Source organism: Cherax quadricarinatus, chromosome 86 (genome assembly GCF_038502225.1).
Source record: "Cherax quadricarinatus isolate ZL_2023a chromosome 86, ASM3850222v1, whole genome shotgun sequence".
In the NCBI taxonomy this organism is placed as follows: Eukaryota; Metazoa; Arthropoda; class Malacostraca; order Decapoda; family Parastacidae; genus Cherax; species Cherax quadricarinatus.
The window spans coordinates 83,059-105,850 of NC_091377.1; the positions used below are offsets into that span (position 1 = coordinate 83,059).

Sequence of the window (22,792 nt, forward strand, 5' to 3'; positions counted from 1 at the left end):
TGGTAGTTCTTGCATGGTAGTTTGTGCATGGTAGTTCTTGCATGGTAGTTGTTTGTGCATGGTAGTTCTTGCATGGTGGTAGTTCGTGCATGGTAGTTCTTACATGGTGGTAGTTCGTGCATGATATTTCTTGCATGGTAGTTCGTGCATGGTAGTTCTTGCATGGTAGTTGTTTGTGCATGGTAGTTCTTGCATGGTAGTTTGTGTATGGTAGTCCTTGCATGGTATTGTTCGTGCATGGTAGTTCTTGCATGGTAGTTGTTCGTGCATGATAGTTCTTGCATGGTGGTAGTTCGTGCATGATATTTCTTGCATGGTAGTTGTTCGTGCATGGTAGTTCTTGCATGGTAGTTGTTCGTGCATGGTAGTTCTTACATGGTGGTAGTTCGTGCATGATATTTCTTGCATGGTAGTTGTTCGTGCATGGTAGTTCTTACATGGTGGTAGTTCGTGCATGGTAGTTCTTGCATGGTAGTTGTTCGTGCATGATAGTTCTTGCATGGTGGTAGTTCGTGCATGGTAGTTCGTGCATGATATTTCTTGCATGGTAGTTGTTCGTGCATGGTAGTTCTTACATGGTGGTAGTTCGTGCATGGTAGTTCTTGCATGGTGGTAGTTCGTGCATGGTAGTTCTTGCATGGTGGTAGTTCGTGCATGGTAGTTCTTGCATGGTGGTAGTTCCTGCATGGTAGTTCTTGCATGGTGGTTCGTGCATGGTAGTTCTTGCATGGTAGTTGTTCGTGCAAGGTAGTTCTTGCTTGGTAGTTCGTGCATGATAGTTCTTGCATGGTAGTTGTTCCTGCATGGTAGTTCTTACATGGTAGTTGTTCCTGCATGGTAGTTCTTCCATGGTAGTTATTCCTGCATGGTAGTTCTTGTATGGTTGTTCGTGCATGGTAGTTCTTGCATGATTGTTGTTCGTGCATGGTAGTTCTTGCATGGTGGTAGTTCGTGCATGGTAGTTCTTGCATGGTAGTTGTTCGTGCATGGTAGTTTTTTGCATGGTAGTTGTCCGTGCATGGTAGTTCGTGCATGGTAGTTCTTGCATGGTAGTTCGAGCATGGTAGTTCGTGCATGGTAGTTTTTGAATGGTAGTTGTTCGTGCATGGTAGTTCTTGCATGGTAGTTCGTGCATAGTAGTTCGTGCATGGCAGTTCTTGCATGGTAGTTGTTCGTGCATGATAGTTCTTGCATGGTAGTTGTTCGTGCATGATAGTTCTTGCATGGTAGTTGTTCTTGCATGGTAGTTCTTGCATGGTAGTTCGTGCATGGTAGTTCGTGCATGGTAGTTTTTGCATGGTAGTTCGTGCATGGTAGTTCTTGCATGGTAGTTGTTCGTGCATGATAGTTCTTGCACGGTAGTTGTTCCTGCATGGTAGTTCTTGCATTGTAGTTCGTGCGTGTACTTCTTACGTGGTATGCGTGCTGTTCTTGCGTACTGTTCTTGCATGGTAACTGTTCTTGCGTACTGTTCTTGCATGGTAACTGTTCTTGCGTACTGTTCTTGCATGGTAACTGTTCTTGCGTACTGTTCTTGCATGGTAACTGTTCTTGCGTACTGTTCTTGCATGGTAGCTGTTCTTGCGGACTGTTCTTGCATGTAAGCTGTTCTTGCGGACTGTTCTTGCATGGTAGCTGTTCTTGCGGACTGTTCTTGCATGTAAGCTGTTCTTGCGGACTGTTCTTGCATGGTAGCTGTTCTTGTGTTTTCGTTTTCGCATGAGAGCTGTTCCTTGCGTTTTGTTCTTATGTGGTGTTCTTGCATGTTCTTTGTACTTTTATGGTAAGTGTTCTTGCATGACGCCGTTCTTCCATGGTCTCTGTTCTTACGTAGTCTCCGTTCTTGTGTTATTTCTGTTATTTCCTGTTTTTTTTTATGACTTGTGCGCCCTGGCATCATCAATTGATTGCCACTCTCCCCTGACTCTCGTATCAGTTGAAAGTATACCACATCAACATCAATGAGGCGGGTCATCAATGAGGGGGGTCATCAATGAGGGGTCATCAATGAGGGGGGTCATCAATGAGGGGGGTCATCAATGATGGGGTCATCAATGAGGGGTCATCAATGAGGGGGTCATCAATGAGGGGTCATCAATGAGGGGGGTCATCAATGAGGGGTCATCAATTAGGGGGTCATCAATGAGGGGGTCATCAATGAGGGGGTCATCAATGAAGCAGTCATCAGTGAGGGGGGTCATCAATGAGGTGGGTCATCAATGAGGTGGGTCATCAATGAGGTGGGTCATCAATGAGGTGGGTCATCAATGAGAGGGTCATCAATGAGGGGGGTCATCAATGAGGTGGGTCATCAATGAGGTGGGTCATCAATGAGGTGGGTCATTAATGAGGTGGGTCATCGACGAGGCTGTCATCGACGAGGCGGTCATCAGCGAGACGGTCGTCGACGAGGCGGTCATCAGTGAGACGGTCGTCGACGAGGCGGTCATCGACGAGGCGGTCATCAGTGAGACGGTCGTCGACGAGGCGGTCATCAACGACAGTACAGGCGTTCAGTCTGGTGTACAAAAAATGACACTTGTGCAACACTTGAGAATATTATTGAAACGTTTAGCCAGGCAGTGGCTTCTTCAGTCCGATACAGAGAACGGTGAAGTTTGAGGTAATCAGTCCTTCAGCCTCATCTTCCATCGTTCATCTCTGTAATGGACTGAGGAAACCATTGGCTGGCTGAACTCTTCCGTAACAAAGATTCCCAAATATTACACAAGCCTCTCAGACTGATTCCTTCGGGAGTTCGCGAACGGGTTATCAGCTAATTTGAGAGGACCAGCTCCTGACGCAGTTCCTGACGAATACCATACGATTGCACAACAAACTTGATTTTTATGCACCTCGACTTTATAATCCATTTACATCAGTCTGGCGTTTGTTCCCCCGTTACAACTTATGAAAGAGGATTTCTTTACTTAGTTTTTGGCTCCGGGGATCTGTCCCAGACCAGGCTTTCTGAATGATCAAAATATTGGTGCAAGCAGAACGTAGGCGCCTCAGACCGGCTGCTCAATAACTAACTTGATGAATGATTAAGTTCCCTCCGTCATGTGAGTTATTACGACTTGGAGACGTAAACGAAGTTATCTCACTGGAGGACAGGTATGGAGATACGAACAGTATGTAAATAGACATGTGTACACACAGTTCAAGACAGTGAGGGATTGTTACACCAGAAGCCACTCGTGATGGCGAAACGTTTCCTCAACGTCTCGAACTGTGCATACGTGTTTATACATTCTCATCAGGCCAGACGCTATCCATGGATGATGTGAAGTAACTTTATCCTAGCCTGACCTACAATGGCCGGCCTACACGTCGGTAACCTGTAAATGAATACAACTACTTGTGTTGTATTAATATTGGTAGAATTACCGACAATATGTTAAGTAAAAGGACACAAGTGCAACTAATATGACGTTTTGTTGTGGCAGCGTTCCGCTCTCCAGGAGCTTTGTCAAGCCGTCATATTAGTTCCAATTGTCATTTTACTTAACTACTTGTGGTAGTACTGAAGGAATCACGGCGGAATAATACTGAAGGTAATAATGGTTTAGTTGGACCAGATATAAGTAATAACCTCTATCACAGTCTCTGTTCTTGCGCGACCTGTTTTCTTGCACGACCTGTGTTCTTGCATGACCTCTATTTTTGCATGACCTTTGTTTTTGCATATCTGCCACTTGACTCGCCACCACCACTGCTGCTACTCCCACCACCATGTAATTATCAGAGTAACCCAACTGCAGGTGTCCCCACCATGTAACTATCGTATAGAGTAGCATAGCCATATACTGCGGGTGTCCCTGCTATGTAACTAACTTATAGAATAGCATAGCCACATACTGTGGGTGTCCCCACCATGTAACTATCGTATAGAATAGTATAGCCACATACTGCGGGTGTCCCCACCATGTAACTATCGTATAGAATAGTATAGCCACATACTGCGGGTGTCCCCACCATGTAACTATCGTATAGAATAGTATAGCCACATACTGCGGGTGTTCTCATCATGTAACTATCGTATAGAATAGTATAGCCACATACTGCGGGTGTCCCCACCATGTAACTATCGTATAGAATAGTATAGCCACATACTGCGGGTGTCCCCACCATGTAACTATCGTATAGAATAGTATAGCCACATACTGCGGGTGTTCTCATCATGTAACTATCGTACAGGATAAGGTATCTACATACTACGGCTGCACTAATTCAAAAATACATATTGAGTCAACTTTAGTCATGCTAGCCAGAAGTGTCGAGGCAAACCTGATCTTACGAGCTTCTCTGTTGGGCAACCAGGATCTGAAATAGATTGGACTAACGGAAACCCGTTAACAGCCGACGGGAATTTTTCCTTGTTGGATATAATCTCATTTTTTCTTCTAGTTTTGATCATCTCTTGTTAACTGCGTGGTTGTGGTTAGCTACGGTAGGTCACAGGGTTACATACATCCCTCCTTCAGGATGCGACCTACAACAGCTGACAAATGCACAGGTATCTAATTTACTGCTAGATGAATAACGGCACCAGGTGTTAGACCTTCCCATACGTCTTTCCTCGCTCGGGATTGGACCCAGGCCTTGCAGATGTGAGCCGAACGCTCTGATCACTAATCCACGAGGCTGGTGGGTTATCTCACCCGCCCTCCAAGCCTTAGAACTAACTCTCGTAATAAAATGTCATAAAGGTAATAATACAATGGTTGCATGGTGATGATTTGCGATGGCATGAGGACGATTCCTGCCGTGATGAGGTCTTGGCACGAACTCATACAGATCTTAGACTAACGGTACTGTAAGGCTTCCCAACAGCTGTTGCGGCTAGCAGTAACAGTCTGGTTGATCAGACCCTGATCCACCATGAGGCCTGGTCTCAGACCGAGCCGCGGGGGCGTTGACCCCCGAAACCCTCTCCAGGTAAACCACAACACTGCGTATATATATATGTATATATATGTCGTGCCGAATAGGTAAAACTTAAGATTTTGGCTTAAATAGCAACGCTCCTCTTGCCGAACCAGGCAAGCGAAAATTTGTGTATGCAATAATTTCGCAAAAATTATTCTGAATCTAACGAAAAAAGTATATTTCATTGTGTTTATTATTAAATTATTGTAAACTTATCTAATATATATATATATATATATATATATATATATATATATATATATATATATATATATATATATATTATATAATTTGATTTAGGCCAAATTAAATTGCTCTTGTTATAATAAGGTTAGGTAAGTTTTCTAATTTTTTTTGGTACAAAATTATTAATTTTTACATTAACATAAATGAAAAAAAATATATCTTTAAACGTATGAGAAAATTTTAGAAAGGATTTAATTTTAAATGAGTTCTTGCTAATTGACCAGTTTTACCTATTCGGCAGACATACATAATATAAATTAATATTTCACACAGGTATCTACAACGCAACAGTGGGCAATCTGTCTGCTAGGTATGAGATAGCTGTGACTCCAGCCGGCTTCACCTTCATGATATGGACCGTCATATATATCTGGCTCCTGCTGGCTCAGTTGTACGGTAGGTGGCCTTTTACAGCAGCGTACTGCCCACGGTAACGAAGAAATAACATAGGTTTAGAGCAAGCCTCTGTTGTGTCAATGTTGCTCTCTGTCTAGAGCTTTAACAAGTCATTGACTTGTGGAAGCTCTACAGGATAGGTCCTTTTAACTCATCTGCTCTACCTCATGAGAACGCACTCCTACGCATTCCCTACATGCTCACTCCCTTGCTTGCTTCAACGCACTCAGTCGCTCCCCTAATTCACACAGAAACTTGATTTGCGACAGCACCTTCCCATCCCAACCCTCACGCATTTGTTCCTTGGTTGCTCCTTCAGGCACCACCCTCTCTTACTAGCATCCTTGATCTTTTCAACTTCCTAATCTATCTATCTCTCTCTCTCTCTCTCTCTCTCTCTCTCTCTCTCTCTCTCTCTCTCTCTCTCTCTCTCTCTCTCTCTCTCTCTCTCTCTCTCTCTCTCTCTCTCTCTCTCAGCTTTAATCCACACACGGTCCTTGCAGTGTTATACACACACTTTTATCCTTAATCCTGATGTAATCCTGCTAATCAAATATTTAGCTTGGATCGTAAGTCAATCCTATAAACACTAGTAGACAAGGATAAGGACACAGGTAGTTCAGGACACTACAAACGTTTCACCATCATAGGTTTCATTAATCGTGACGAAACTGTTCTTTTAATAAATATTTTGGACGGTAAATAAGTGATAAGTTGACGAATAAGACATGTGCAACACTTAGATATTTTATCTTCATCGCCGTAAGGTTACAGCAATAAAGATACTCGTGTGTTGCAAATGTCTTATTCGTTATGCAATTTACAGATTCTAGCCTGACATCTGAAATGATTCAGCCAACTTGCTTGTGGTTATTGCAGCCTTGATCTTGCTGTGCCGGAAGAACGCTGTGGGTCCAGTTTATGTGACCCCGTCAGTTCTGACCTCCTCATTCCTGCTCACCTACACCTTCAACCTGCTGGCCAACATCGCCTGGCTCTTCGTCTGGGACAACGAGCTCCTCGTCTTCTCCTCAGCCCTCCTCTGGTTCGTCTGCCTCACTAACTGGATGGCTTTCGGCATGATACACTACAGGTACGATGAATCTCTCTCTCCATCGGCTTCATAAATAAGGCCATACTTAGAAATTACAACAGGGACAAGTAAACGGCATCAACAATGCCTGTTTGCTATTTAATAAATTACAGGAGTGTCCCATAGATGAAATAGAGGCATAAAAAGCGCCTGTTTGCTATTTAGTAAATTTAATTCTTGTAATGAGCAACTAAATATTCCTGAGATGGAATATTGCATTACTTAGGTGAGAGACTTGTGTAGTATTAGGACATTTATTAAGGACTTTTCGCCCGCTAGGAGTATTTATGAATTCAATATTAAGAACATGAAGTGATACATGGAATGTGAGGTGGAATTAAATAATGGTATAAGTCAGTTTAGATAAGATGTTTGGCAGGTGTTAGATCAAAGCTGAGTACTGAACACCTATCAATGATAATGGACTGAACACCTTGTATCAAGGCCGAGGGACTGATTACCTCGTTTACAACTGTTCCCAGTATATTTTTTGATATGCTAAACTGAAGAAAAGTTTTTCGTGCAGGCAAAACGTCTCGTCAATCGAGAAATATTTTAGAGATAAAACGTACTGCTACTTAGTTACTGGACTTAGTTTCTTTTCCGTCAGGCATAAAGATACAAACAATAAAAGTACATTAACCATCACTCAGTCCGTAGCTCTTTTAATTAACCACACTTATACGTTTTCAGTGTGTATCGTCATGGTCCTTGGATGTGTCGTCATGCTAAAGTAGACCTGTGGATGTACCGTGTTCTCTGGCACAACGGTATGGGTCTGTACACTACCTGGAGCACCGTAGATTCTCTCCTCAACCTGGGCGTCGCTCTCAGGTCAGTCACCTTGTTAGGTTACTGTGATCTCGCTGCATATTACTGTTTCAGTCTTATCTGCTCGTAGAAGCTAAGACGTTGTGTAGTTTTAAAACGGATTAATACATGAGTGGGTGTGAGTTGGACCTGACTAGCTTGTGCTACTAGGTCAGATGCCGTGCTCCTCCCTCACCTTGTTAGGTTACTGTGATCTCGCTGCATATTACTGTTTCAGTCTTATCTGCTCGTAGAAGCTAAGACGTTGTGTAGTTTTAAAACGGATTAATACATGAGTGGGTGTGAGTTGGACCTGACTAGCTTGTGCTACTAGGTCAGATGCCGTGCTCCTCCCTTAAGTGAATGTGACTGACTTGACTAGGTCAAGGTATTGGCTTAAGCCGGTAGGAGAATTGGACCTGCCTCGCATGGGCCAAGAGGCCTGCTGCAGTGTTCCTTCTTTCTTATGATCTTATGTTTTTATATTATGTAAGCGGGAAGAATAAACTATACTAATAGTACACAACCCGCACATAGGTGAGGGAAGCTTATGACGACGTTTCGGTCTGACTCGGATCATTTACAAGTCACACTTAACACAGGAAGGTGAGGGAGCCAGTATATTGTTCCATTCAGAGTAATGTGCCTTTTTGTTCCTTAAGAACATAAGAAAGAAGGAACACTGCAACAGGCCTAATGACCCATGCGAAGCAGGTCCATGTGTCCCCCCCCGGATTAGACCAATGACCCACCCCCCGGATTATCCCAATGACCCACCCAGTCTGGTCATCCCCACTCAAGGATGGAGTACTGTGGAAATAAATGGTATAAAATACCGACACAGTGGAAATATAAACACAAATGCAGTATAATGTGATCCTTTATTGACAACGTTTCACCCACACAGTGGGCTTTTTCAAGTCGGATAGCGATGAAGAAGTTTCTTCTTCTCAAGACTTATAGCCACAGAAGACAACACTCAATACAGAAGAATCCTGGAATCATCGCTCATCTCTACAACCAACAATTTCAACCAGAACAATGGCTTCTATAACATAGCTGAACCACTCGCCAAGAAACTTCTTCATCGCTATCCCACATAAGAACATAGAACACTGCAGAAGGTCTACTCACAACTTGTCCAATACCCCTGCCAAGCTACCCAAGACTGTATAACCCCACCCGGTAGATCATCAGATGCAGCATTCTCCACCTGACCTCAACATTCTGAACATGACTATAAATACTCTCGTACCTTCCAACCCCAGGTAGATCCGTGTGTGACTTGAAAAAGCCCACTGTGTGGGTGAAACGTTGTCAATAAAGGATCACATTATACTGCATTTGTGTTTATATTTCCGATGGAGTACTGTACCAGACCCAGCAGCACAAGCTAGTCAGGTCCAACTCACACCCACCCACACCCATTCATGTATTTATCTAACCTATTTTTAAAACTACACAACGTTTTAGCCTCTATAACTGTACTCGGGAGTTTGTTCCACTCATTCACAACTCTATTACCAAACCAGTGCTTTCCTATATCCTTTCTGAATCTGAATTTTTCCAACTTGAAACCATTGCTGCGAGTCCTGTTTTGGCTGGAAATTTTCAGCACGCTATTTACATCCCCTTTATTTATTCCTGTTTTCCATTTATACACCTTGATCATATCCCCCCTAATTCTACGCCTTTCTAGAGAGTGCAGATTCAGGGCCCTCAGTCTATCCTCATAGGGAAGATTTCTGATACATGGGATCATCTTTGTCATCCTCCTCTGTACTTTGTCATTTTATACTCTACACACTGGCTATTGTAAACTCGGTAAAACCAAGAACATTGATTACAAAACTTAAGAGTGATAAACTGGAACTCTGATAACAATACGAGCTTATTTCTTTTCTGCAGCATCCAAAATGTAGTTTACATATAACATTGTTAGGCACAAAAGGAAGCCCCTAGCATGCGGTGTATTTTTGGGCAAGATTCATTAATGCTGGTGTAGCTGGTGAACCAGCACTGGAATACTTCGCAATAGCCTCGTCTCCCAGCTCAAAACTGACAGATTTTATCATTGGATACAAGAAATCCGTCCTGTGTTCTGGTTCATGACGGGAAAACGTAGCTAGTCAGCTTTTGCTTCCACTGTGTAACTACTGTATAACAGAAAGTAGGGTATCAGTATGCTTCAGATGTTCCCACTGTGTAACTACTATACAGTAATGTGCAGTTTAAGGGTATACTAACAAAGGGATTACGATATTATAACTGCCATTTTTATTTCGTCAGGATAGTCCACTAACTGCCGAAGATTTGTTCGATTTGGGATTAAACCAAAATGTACTTGAAAGAATATGTATGAGAAAAATATTTAGCTCCAGGAGGCTGCTATCAGTGACAGAATAGTGTACTATGCGACCAGTAATGTACTGAAGGATCCCCCTTGTTTGTACTGGCCATAAGATGGTATGATCATCAGGAAACAGGTGTCTCCTGACATCCGTTAAGTGGTTAAGCATCCACTGGCATGCCCAAACTAGGTTTTACACCCCACTGAAAAAAAGGGATCATTGTGGTAGAGATTGGATAGTTCCATATATAAAACTGCCAGTACACAGGTGGTTCTCTGTGACCTAAATACCTTTCAAGGTTTTACTGCTGCTGGTGTAAGGCTATAAAAAAGGCGTGTTAACTAGTACATCAACAAATGTCCTAGTTACCGTATGTGTCTTGCATGTCGAAGTTAATCCCTCATTTGTAAACCTTGGTGAAGGTTCTTGATGCCAGAAACTAGTTATCCTTTCCTTCTTATGATCAAACCTGAGTAACTCTCTCCAAGCGCTGAATGACCATTATAGATTTTGTATTTCGCTGTGAATATAATAAGCTAGTGATGGCTTCCCTGGAGACACATCAACACTGGCATATCTCAGTGTAAGATTATACTCTACGAGCAGCTGTCTGCAATTTCTGATGCTTCTCAGAAGATTTGCTCTTTCTTCTTGAATCATAAACAACCTTGTCTCCTTGTACTAGCCCTTAAATACACGTAGACTGCTTTCTGTCTTCTTATACTTGGTTTTAAATATATAAAAATATAGGAACTGTTAATTTTTAGACATGTTTTGCTCAGAATTGAGCTTTATCTACTCTGATAAACTTCCTGAACGAAACGTCTGTAATACTTATTATAGCCTCTTGTTTCCTTACCCCAGTCACCAGCTTCTTAACTTGGTCAACTTGCCACAGTAAATAATCCCAAAATGGAGTGGGATTCGATCCCATAGCAAGCACGTTTTAAACTGGCTTGCCATGGGATCGAACCTTATTCTGTTTAGCGAGAAGATTAAGAATGGTCGTCTGGTTTACCACAGGAAGTAGAAGAATGTCAATAGTATCATGGTACCGGAATGCATAATATTGTAAGGATGGTATTTTAAATCCTGTGTGGGACAGCGTCTTCGTGAATCCATGGATCAGCATCCATATGTTGATGTCTCAAGAGTCACTGGGACAGTGTTTTGATGTTGGCTTTTGAATCCATGGGACAGTGTCCTTACGCTCACTTGTGAGTTCATGGGCCAAAAGCCACGTAGGTTGAAATTAGGAGGTACGGGCTAGTAACGTTCTTGTGTTACCCTCTTCACCTATAGGGCAATATTCCTATATTTCTTCCTGTGAGTCCATGTGGGACTGTCATAATGTTGCTCTGAGAGTCCATGGACTGTCTGTGGACTCTTTGAGTATGTTAAAGTGTTCTTGTATAAAGTCCCCATCGTTGTTAGCATGACAAGTACACTGTACACTGCATGCAACTGGCCGCTCGTGTGTCTTCCTTGCTTCTGGGATATCACTGTCAGAATGTAAGCTCTAAATAGCTCAGGATAGTGTGTCCCAGTGTGACTCAGTGATGGTCCAACACTTGGCACTTCAATACCAGTCTTCCCCACGCATTGCATTTTGATTGGTGTTCGAACGACCATTGCTCCAATCCCTGGTTTTTCGATTGGCTGACATTCCGATACCCGATGTTCTGACATCTGATGTTCAGACACTGGATGATTTGGCACCATGTGTTATAAGATCCGGCATAGTGATCCTACACTTGACACCAATGTTTTGAACCCCGGCTTGCTAGGCTACAGGGGTTTAAGTGACGCGAGTGCCTGGCTACAGAATACAGCAATCTATTTTTCAACCTAAATAACGGGGAAATTTTCCCTTTCGTCAAATTTATTTTAACGTATAGCTCTCTCTGACTTTAAAAAAATGAATTTTATTTATACTGTGGCTAAAAGACTCGAACTTGTTGAGATAATGAAATCTAAATTATAATAGATGAAAGAATGAGAGTACTTGAATCTGTGACAAGATTGGATGCTAATGCGAGAACTGTGAAAATGTATTCAGATAGCTGTATCGGACAGAAAGTTAGGAAAACTTAACAAAGTGCGGAAAAAAAGTGACAAGGATCATCCTAGAATGCCCATGTACTAGTAAATATGTGGAAAGAACTTATCAAAACCATCAGAAATCGAGTAACTGAAAACAAAAGTTCTCATTGGTGTTAATGCTCAGGCAAGTCCATACATTTTTTTTTATCACAGGTGAACTCTCCTCCAAATGGATTATGAAAACTAAAACTGACCTCTGAATGAACCAGATAAATTTTGTTAAATAAAGCAACACTCACTTTAGCTTACTATAGAAAGTTATTTCTAATTCAATGTCCCATACTTTACTCCTCCCAAAAATTTGTAGTTAATTATGTCCTGCTAAATATAATGAAAGGTTTGTCTTGAAGTTAGGCATGATACGTACAAAAAAAATTATTTGCAAAGGTTAGTGTGTGTGTTTACATATCATAATTTAATCGGTACAAAGAAAAGTATTATTATGTTAGTTTAATATATTTATTATGAACCTCATACCCATCCTGTGGGTGGTAGTCAAAAGATTACAGAGGTACATAATGGGTCCAGGGACTGGACCCCAAAGTTATGATAGCTGAACTAGTTACAAAGGTATTGAACTCCAGGTAGATCTGGTCGTAATCATGGCAAGTTACAAAGGTAATGAACCATCTACACTCCTATACATGGTTACAATCATGAACAAATTACAAAGCAATGAGCCACTGACACGTTCATATTCACCAGCCCAGTGGTGCAGCTGTTAGTGTCGATATTCTCAAGCACCATATAGAAATTGAAGCACAAGTCAATAGTTGGGCATAAGCAACTCATTGCGATTGTATCTAGATATAAACATGTAAATAGTTCATTACCACTGTAACTTGTTCAGCTATCAAAACTTAGCCGCCCAGTCCCTGGACCCATTATGTATCTCTAATTTTTGACTACCACCCACACTATGGGTATAATAAAGTTGATTAAACTAACTAGTAGTTGGGCTTCTACCTTTCAAGCTGAACTGTTTACTGTACTCGCTACGCTTCAATGTGTCTATGTATTTAAAGCTGACATTTCAATTTTAAGTTTTTAAATTAATCATCTTAACACCATTAGTGTTAATTATGGCATGCTCATGTCAGAAGCCAGACACATACAAGACAAACAATGGAGACAGGGTTCACCTTCTGGTGGATTCCCTCTCACATTGCCCTTCCAGTGCATGATGGATCTGAAGAATTGGCAAGAACACAAATGTTGGAGCTCAGTCCCTGGATCCAGTACGTGCTTCTGTATTCCTTTGACTACCATCCACATGATGTGTATGGGATGCTCAATAAAGATATTGACAAATAGATACTTGAATTAGTCAGCTTTTGTGGGTAGTATCCAAGGGACCTTCCTCCCCTGTTCCCTCCCAAGTTTCTTCCTCTTCTGCCACCTCCCAGGTTCCTGTCTCTTCTGTCCCCTGCCACGCTTCTCCAGTTCCCTCCACCCTTTCGCCCCCCCCTACCTTGGTACAGTCCAATACAGTTCCAATCTTTACTCATCCTCCCCCTACCATTCCCAATATTGTCTCCCATACGACATCTCTGAATTCCGAAACACTTGAAGCAATCTCTGAATATATTGCAGAGACCAAACCATCAATGGACACTGATCCACCTTCCGCTCTTTCTCTCTCCTCTGCTCCATCTGCGCAACTCCTTTCTTCACAGCGCACCGTTCCTTCGCTGCTTGAACATTTTCCACTGCCTCCGCATGTGGACTTTTCTAACCCTTCTAGTCCGTAGGAACCCTTACCTGCGGATTTCAAGTATCTTTATCATTGCCAATCATGGCCTTTTTACAGTGGAATATACGCGGCCTCAGGGGTAATCGGGGTGAGCTTCAGATGTTACTCTCCCAGTTTGCCCCTGTTGGTGTTTGCTTACAGGAACCAAAATTACACTCTGCTGTTATTTCTCACATCTCAGGCTATAATTTATTGTATTCTTCAGATCCTTTTCCTGATGGGACCTTTAATGAAAGTGCCCTTCTTCTCCGCACTGATATTCCGTACCATCAGCTATTTATTCATACTTCGCTGCATTACACAGCAGCCCGTATCCACTTACATAGGTGGTATACGCTCTGTTCTTTATATCTCTCTCCTTCTCGGGCATTATCTATTCAGGATTTTGCCTTCCTTGTTTCGTCATTACCGCCACCGATTCTGTTACTTGGTGATTTTAATGCCCACCATTTCCTCTGGGGAGGGTCTCACTGTGATTCCCGTGGAATTCAGTTAGAGGCTTTTCTTGCCACCCACCCCCTCCATGTTTTAAATACAGGTACTCACACCCATTTTGATCCTCGGACTCATACTCTCTCTTGCATCGATCTCTCAGTTTGCTCTTCCTCCGCCGCATTAGACTTTACTTGGTCTGTTCTCCCGGACTTACATGACAGTGATCATTTCCCAATCATTCTTACTTCCCCTTCATATTCGCCACCTCTTCGCACCCCACGCTGGCAATTTAATCGGGCAAATTGGAACCTTTACTCACACCTGACTGTTTTTAAAGAGGTTCCTTCTTCGTCCTCCATCGATGAGCTTTTACACCTCTTCTCGTCCTCCGTTTTCACCGCAGCTTCTCATTCTATACCCCAAACTTCGGGTAGGCATTCTCAGAAATGCGTGCCTTGGTGGTCTCCTGCTTGTGCTCGTGCAGTACGTTTGAAACGCGCTGCATGGGGCAGGTACCGGTACAATAGAACCACAGAGCGACTCCTTGATTTTAAACAGAAGCGTGCGATCGCTCGCCGTGTCATCCGTGACGCTAAACGCACTTGCTGGCGAGATTATGTCTCCACCATCACCTCTGCTTCCTCTATGAGTGCAGTCTGGAAAAAAGTACGAAAACTGAGTGGTAAATATTCTCCTGACCCGGCTCCTGTTCTGCGGGTTGCCGGTGTTGATATAGCAAACCCACTAGATGTTGCCAATGAAATTGGCAATCATCTGGTCCGTATTTCTCAGGGACTCCATCTATGCCCCTCATTTCTTTCCTCAAAGTCTGCCAGAGAGTTAGCACCCTTGGACTTTTCTTCTCTCAGAGAAGAACAGTATAATGTGCCTTTTACACTTGAAGAACTGGAGGCAACACTCTCAGCTTGTCGATCATCGGCAGCTGGGCCCGACGACATTCATATTCGTATGCTACAACATTTACATCAGTCAGCCCTTGCAGTCCTATTACGCCTTTACAATCTTATTTGGTCACAAGGAGTTCTTCCACAGCTGTGGAAATCCGCCATTGTTCTCCCTTCCCGCAAACCAGGCACTACGGGACATGAAACCTCCCACTATCGTCCCATTGCTCTTACCAGTGCAGTTTGCAAAGTAATGGAACGTCTAGTAAATAGACGTTTAGTGTGGTATTTAGAGACACACAACAGTCTCTCCACTCGTCAATATGGCTTTCGTAAGGGACGTTCTACCATAGACCCCTTACTGCGCTTGGATACGTATGTTCGTAATGCCTTTGCGAATAACCACTCAGTTATTGCCATATTTTTTGACCTTGAGAAGGCATATGACACAACTTGGAGGTATAATATTTTAGCCCAAGCCCACTCCTTAGGCCTTCGAGGCAATCTACCATCCTTCCTTAAGAACTTTTTAACTGACAGGCATTTCCGTGTTCGGGTTAATAATGTGCTCTCCCCGGACTTTGTCCAAGCTGAAGGTGTCCCCCAGGGATGTGTTCTGAGCACAACACTTTTTCTCCTTGCTATTAATGATTTGGCCTCTAGTCTTCCATCAAATATTTGGTCATCACTCTATGTTGATGACTTCGCTATTGCCTGTGCAGGCGCTGACTGTCACCTCCTTACAGTTTCTCTCCAGCATGCAGTCGACCGTGTTTCCAATTGGGCCACCACACATGGGTTTAAATTTTCCAGCACTAAAACCCACCAAATCACTTTCACTAGACGCTCTGTCATCTCTGATCATCCTTTGTACCTCTATGGCTCACGTATCCCTGAACGTGATACAGTCAAGTTTCTGGGCCTCCTCTTTGATCGTAGGTTATCCTGGAAACCTCACATTACCTCTCTGAAGGCAACTTGTCACAGCCGGCTGAACCTTCTTAAAACCCTTGCTCATCTTTCGTGGGGAGCTGATCGTCGAACCCTCCTTCACCTACATTCCACCCTTATTTTATCGAAACTTGATTATGGTGACCAGATCTATTCAGCGGCATCTCCTGCTACTCTCTCTAGCCTTAACCCCATTCATCACCAAGGATTACGTTTATGCCTTGGTGCTTTTCGCTCTTCCCCTGTCGAAAGCCTCTATGCAGAAGCGAACGTTCCATCCTTATCCGATCGCCGTGATGCCCATTGCCTGCGCTACTATGTACGCTCTCATGATCTCCGCAATCCTTCCATTTATAGAATGGTCACTGATATTAGTAGACATTCTTTATTTGTTCGCCGCCCCTGCTTACTCCATCCCTTCTCTCTTCACCTTCATTCGCTCTTGTCTTCTCTTCAACTACCACCTTTCTATGTACATGTAGCATCTCACTTTTCCCTACCCCCCTGGGAAGTTCCAGCTGTTCGAGTCTGTTCTTTCTCCCTCCCTTGCTCGAAAGCCCAACTGTCTACGGTCGCTTCCCGCTCTCTTTTTCTTGACCACTTTCACTCTCATTCTCATGCCATTGCTGTGTACACAGATGGCTCTAAGTCTTCTGACGGCGTAGGATTCGCAGCAGTGTTTCTGGACAGCGTCGTACAAGGGCATTTACTATCTTCAGCTAGTATTTTTACTGCTGAATTATATGCCATCCTTACAGCACTTATCCGTATTGCATCTATGCCTGTGTCATCATTTGTGGTTGTCTCAGACTCCCTTAGTGCTTTACAGGCTATACAAAAATTTGATACACCTCACCCCTTAGTCCTCCGTATCCAACTTTGGCTACGCCGCATCTTTACTAAGCATAAAGATATTGTTTTTTGTTGGGTCCCTGGTCATGTTGACGTACAGGGCAATGAACAGGCAGACACTGCTGCGCGGTCAGCAGTACATGACCTACCAGTTTCTTATAGAGGTATTCCATGTACGGACTATTTTGCTGTAATATCTTCCCACCTTCACACCCGTTGGCAACAACGTTGGTCTACTATGCTCGGCAACAAACTTCAGTCTATTAAACCGAGTATAGGTTACTGGCCGTCTTCTTATCACCAGTGTCGAGGTTGGGAGACTACTCTCTCCCGTCTTCGCATTGGCCATACTCGTCTTACTCATGGATATCTCATGGAGAGGCGTCTTGCTCCTCTCTGTGAGAATTGCCAAGCTCCATTATCAGTCAGCCACATTCTGTTGGACTGCCCACTTTATCAACGAGCACGCAGAATTTACCTCTGTCGTCGTCTTCGCCCCGCTGCTCTCTCTTTACCTTCCCTTCTCGCTGATAGACCCACCTTTCATCCGGACTCTCTCATTGACTTTTTGACAACGACTGACTTACTTCACAAATTCTGATACTTTCAGCCCTTTCTACTTGTATCTCTTGCTACCCTCTACCCCCGTACTACCCCCTGCCCCGCTGTTTTCTGTAACCTGCTGATCCTCCCCCCTCCCTTCTGCCATCCAATTCCCTTGCTTCCTTCCCTACCCTGCAGCGCTGTATAGCCCTTGTGGCTTAGCGCTTCTTTTTGATTATAATAATAAAAAAAGTATCCAAGGGGTAAGGACCTAAAATGGATCCCATGGAAAATAAGCCACACTTTGCTTTCATGGCCTCTTCAAGGGGGGCTCCTTGGCGTGGTGAAGAGGCTCTTGGTCTGGGGAATTAGACCTGTCGGTCTTCTTCCTCAGACCGAACCTAATTACCCCCCAATCTCCCCTCCCCTATCCCATCCTCCCATTTTTCCTTTCCTCCTCCTCCTCCCCACCCCTCCCTTTTGCCCTCCCTCTTTTTGGCCTTTGGGATTTCTCCCACAGGCGCACTAGTTCCTAGGTAGGGGAAAGGGTACCGGGGTCTATCCCATTCCGTTGAGGTTCTTGGCGGTGGCGTAGTTTGCCGTGGAATCTGGATCACCTGAGGATGTCCCGATCCCTCTCCGGTATCCCGGAGTAGCTTTGGGTGGTGGACGAAGGAGGTATGCTTTGTGGCGGATATCCGGCCGCCCTCTCTTTTGTCCACCGAGGTAGCTCGGCAGATGTGAGGTTGCTATCCCGGATTGTTAGTTTACTAGCATGATGGGTAGGGTATGGCACGGGTTCCATGCTGCATCTGCGCTACTTGCAGTGCTGAGGTCCTCTTGGGCGCGGAGGGAGATTTCTGGCCCTTTCATTCCTCCTAGGAACTATCCCTCCCCGGTCCCCCCTTTTTTTATTCTTTTTTTTTATTTTTATTTTTTCTTCCTAACCATGGCAGCCCTAGTCCATGAACCTACTACCCCCGGGCCCCTTCTTGATACCGCACCCTGTTCTGACCCTGCCTCGTCTTTGGACCACTCTTCAGACACTCCTCATGCCTCTGTACCTATTGCCGGTGCTGTTTCCTCACCCGCTTCAGGTACTGAGGCCTCGACTGACTCCTTTGATTTATCGGACCTTCGCTCTCCTCTGACTATGCTTCTGGCCTCTCCCTCTACAGTGCGGCAATTTTCAAATCGCCGACCCGTTCCACGTCGGACCAACTCTGGTCCCACGCCTAAACGCCAACGACAATTACCTGCTGATGATACTTCTCCACCTTCTCGTTCTTCTCAGAAACGATCGACACGTCCTTCACTACCTTTCCACGCTCAGTTTCAGACTGAACAATGGACTAAATTCTTCACTTTACGACCGACTTCCTCTACTGCCTATCTTTCTGACCACAGTATTGGCAAGGCACTCCTACGCCATGTTGGTAAAGATATTTCTTTTCATGCTCTTAAGAGTGGTACGTGCATCATTACCGTACAGAATGCTACCCAGGCTCATGAGCTCTCTCGTCTTTCCCATATCGATACTGTTCCTGTCACTCTTGAAAAACATCATTCCCTCAATTCTTGTAGTGGTACCGTCATTCTGCCCCATACCATAGTTCAACAAAATTTCCAGACATGTGGCACTGACATTCTTGAACAGCTGGAACTCCAAGATCTCCCAATCCTCAAGGTAGACACTTGCGTTCTTCCTGCCCGCGGGCGGAGACGATACCCTAGCAATGTGGCTCGTTTAACTTTTGACAGCCGAGAACTCCCATCCTCAGTTTATATAGCAGGACATCGGTTACAAGTTCGAAAGGTGATCCCTACACCACAACAGTGTAGAAATTGCTGGCGATTTGGCCATCCAGTGAAATATTGCAGATCTATCGCCGAATGCCCAGTCTGTGGTGCCGATGACCATTCTAATACGTCTTGCAATCGATCTCCCTCTTGCATTAACTGTCATGAGGCTCACCCTTCGTACTCTCGCTGTTGTCAAGTCTATTTAAATGAGCAGGAAATCCGTTACCTCAAAGAGACAGAAGGTCTCCCTTATGCCATGGCAGTTTCTCATCTCTGCCTCCAAGGGAGACTCCCACGTGTTTCTTATTCCCGTGTTTCAAAACGTCCCCCCACTTCTGGTATCCCATCTTCTACACCCACCTCTGTGGTTACCTCTCCCATAGTCACTCCTGTATCTAATCCTTTTGCTGTCCTCTGCTCAGACATCCCTACTTCAACGCCTCGGTCTGATCTCGCTTCTTCGAGTTCTCTCTCACAAACCTCAGTATCGACGAGACCTCGTACGACACCTCCTCCCAATCGTCCCTCTACTTCTCAAAAGTCAAAAAAAGGTCCGTTAACACCTCCTACCCATCTTCCACCTCCTCATTTTACCCTCCCTGTCTCTGTCCCTGGTTCTCCCCCTCTCACTGGCTCAGTTACAAGTGTAGAGGTTCACCCTCCTCCTCGTACTGTACCTTCCTCCCCTGTTCCCTCCCAAGTTTCTTCCTCTTCTGCCACCTCCCAGGTTCCTGCCTCTTCTGCCCCCTGCCACGCTTCTCCAGTTCCCTCCACCCTTTCGCCCCCCCCCCTACCTTGGTACAGTTCAATACAGTTCCAATCTTTACTCATCCTCCCCCTACCATTTCCAATATTGTCTCCCATATGACGTCTCTGAATTCAGAAACACTTGAAGCAATCTCTGAATATATTGCAGAGACCAAACCATCAATGGACACTGATCTACCTTCCGCTCTTTCTCTCTCCTCTGCTCCATCTGCGCAACTCCTTTCTTCACAGCGCACCGTTCCTTCGCTGCTTGAACGTTTTCCACTGCCTCCGCATGTGGACTTTTCTAACCCCTCTAGTCCGTAGGAACCCTTACCTGCAGATTTCAAGTATCTTTATCATTGCCAATCATGGCCTATTTACAGTGGAATATATGCGGCCTCAGGGGTAATCGGGGTGAGCTTCAGATGTTACTCTCCCAGTTTGCCCCTGTTGGTGTTTGCTTACAGAAACCAAAATTACACTCTGCTGTTATTTCTCCCATCTCGGGCTATAATTTATTGTATTCTTCAGATCCTTTTCCTGATGGGACCTTTAATAAAAGTGCCCTTCTTCTACGCACTGATATTCCGTACCATCAGCTATTTGTTCATACTTCGCTGCATTACACAGCAGCCCGTATCCACTTACATAGGTGGTATACGCTCTGTTCTTTATATCTCTCTCCTTCTCGGGCATTATCTATTCCGGATATTGCCTTCCTTGTTTCGTCATTACCGCCACCGATTCTGTTACTTGGTGATTTTAATGCCCACCATTTCCTCGGGGGGGGGGGGTCTCACTGTGATTCCCGTGGAATTCAGTTAGAGGCTTTTCTTGCCACCCACCCCCTCCATGTTTTAAATACAGGTACTCGCACCCATTTTGATCCTCGGACTCATACTCTCTCTTGCATCGATCTCTGTCTGCTCTTCCTCCGCCGCATTAGACTTCACTTGGTCTATTCTCCCGGACTTACACGACAGTGATCATTTCCCAATCATTCTTACTTCCCCTTCATATTCACCACCTCTTCGCACCCCACGCTGGCAATTTAATTGGGCAAATTGGAACCTTTACTCACACCTAACTGTTTTTAAAGAGGTTCCTTCTTCGTCCTCCATCGATGAGCTTTTACACCTCTTCTCGTCCTCCGTTTTAACCGCAGCTTCTCATTCTATACCCCAAACTTTGGGCAGGCATTCTCAGAAATGCGTGCCTTGGTGGTCTCCTGCTTGTGCTCGTGCAGTACATTTGAAACGCGCTGCATGGGGCAGGTACCGGTACAATAGAACCACAGAGAGACTCCTTGATTTTAAACAGAAGTGTGCGATCGCTCGCCGTGTCATCCGTGATGCTAAACGCACTTGCTGGCGAGATTATGTCTCCACCATCACCTCTGCTTCCTCTATGAGTGCAGTCTGGAAAAAAGTACGAAAACTGAGTGGTAAATATTCTCCTGACCCGGCTCCTGTTCTGTGGGTTGCCGGTGTTGATATAGCAAACCCACTAGATGTTGCCAATGAAATTGGCAATCATCTGGCCCATATTTCTCAGGGACTCCATCTATGCCCCTCATTTCTTTCCTCAAAGTCTGCCAGAGAGTTAGCACCCTTGGACTTTTCTTCTCTCAGAGAAGAACAGTATAATGTGCCTTTTACATTTCAAGAACTGGAGGCAACACTCTCAGCTTGTCGATCATCGGCAGCTGGGGACGACATTCTTATTCATATGCTACAACATTTACATCAGTCAGCCCTTGCAGTCCTATTACGCCTTTACAATCTTATTTGGTCACAAGGAGTTCTTCCACAGCTGTGGAAATCTGCCATTGTTCTCCCTTTCTGCAAACCAGGCACTACGGGACATGAAACCTCCCACTATCGTCCCATTGCTCTTACCAGTGCAGTTTGCAAAGTGATGGAACGCCTAGTAAATAGACGTTTAGTGTGGTATTTAGAGACACGCAACAGTCTCTCCACTCGTCAATATGGCTTTCATAAGGGACGTTCTACCATGGATATCTCATGGAGAGGCATCTTGCTCCTCTCTGTGAGAATTGCCAAGCTCCATTATCAGTCAGCCACATTCTGTTGGACTGCCCACTTTATCAACGAGCACGCAGAATTTACCTCTGTCGTCGTCTTCGCTCCGCTGCTCTCTCTTTACCTTCCCTTCTCGCTGATGGACCCACCTTTCATCCGGACTCTCTCATTGACTTTTTGACAACAACTGACTTACTTCACAAATTCTGATACCTTCAGCCCTTTCTACTTCAATCTCTTGCTACCCTCTACCCCCGTACTATCCCCTGCCCTGCTGTTTTCTGTAACCTGCTGATCATCCCTCCTCCCTTCTGCCATCCAATACCCTCGCTTCCTTCCCTACCCTGCAGCGCTGTATAGCCCTTGTGGCTTAGCGCTTCTTTTTGATTATAATAATAATAATAATAATTTGCTTTCATGGAATAGCCTTGGTAATTAACCCCCTTCCCTGGGTTACTAATTTTAATAAATCTTTTTTTTTTTTATCACACCACACTTGTCACACATTAGTTTCACTACTTCCTTACCCATCTGTATAGTGTCACTTTACCACCTTTGCACCTCTCACACAGGTATGAGGCAGGGATGGCCATGCAGAATGTTGTGTACGTGGTTCTGGCTTCACTCTCTGGCATCATGATCATCTGGTTCATCCTGGAAAACACTATCCTGGACCGCTTCGTCCGCTACACTGTCACACCATATGCTGGTAAATTGACCATACGACTCGTTTATATTCTCAATTTTAGGATTAAGGTGCAGGTGTTGGAGTGGTGTAAGAAGTACAGGTTCAGATTCTTCAAACGTCAAATTACCGGAGGCGGTAC

General features: G+C 44.3%; 1 protein-coding gene across 4 annotated transcripts in view; it reads left to right on the plus strand.

Annotated features, from left to right (window-relative positions):
- The window catches only part of LOC128702991 (uncharacterized), a gene marked incomplete at its 5' end in the record, with an annotated part of 31,442 nt that overhangs the window by 316 nt on the left and 8,334 nt on the right, over positions 1-22,792 (plus strand). For all 4 annotated transcript variants that reach the window (XM_070103536.1, XM_070103537.1, XM_070103538.1 and 1 more), the window contains 4 exon segments: positions 5,452-5,574; positions 6,454-6,667; positions 7,361-7,501; positions 22,538-22,674. In XM_070103536.1, coding sequence (XP_069959637.1) covers positions 5,452-5,574; positions 6,454-6,667; positions 7,361-7,501; positions 22,538-22,674 — 615 coding nt within the window.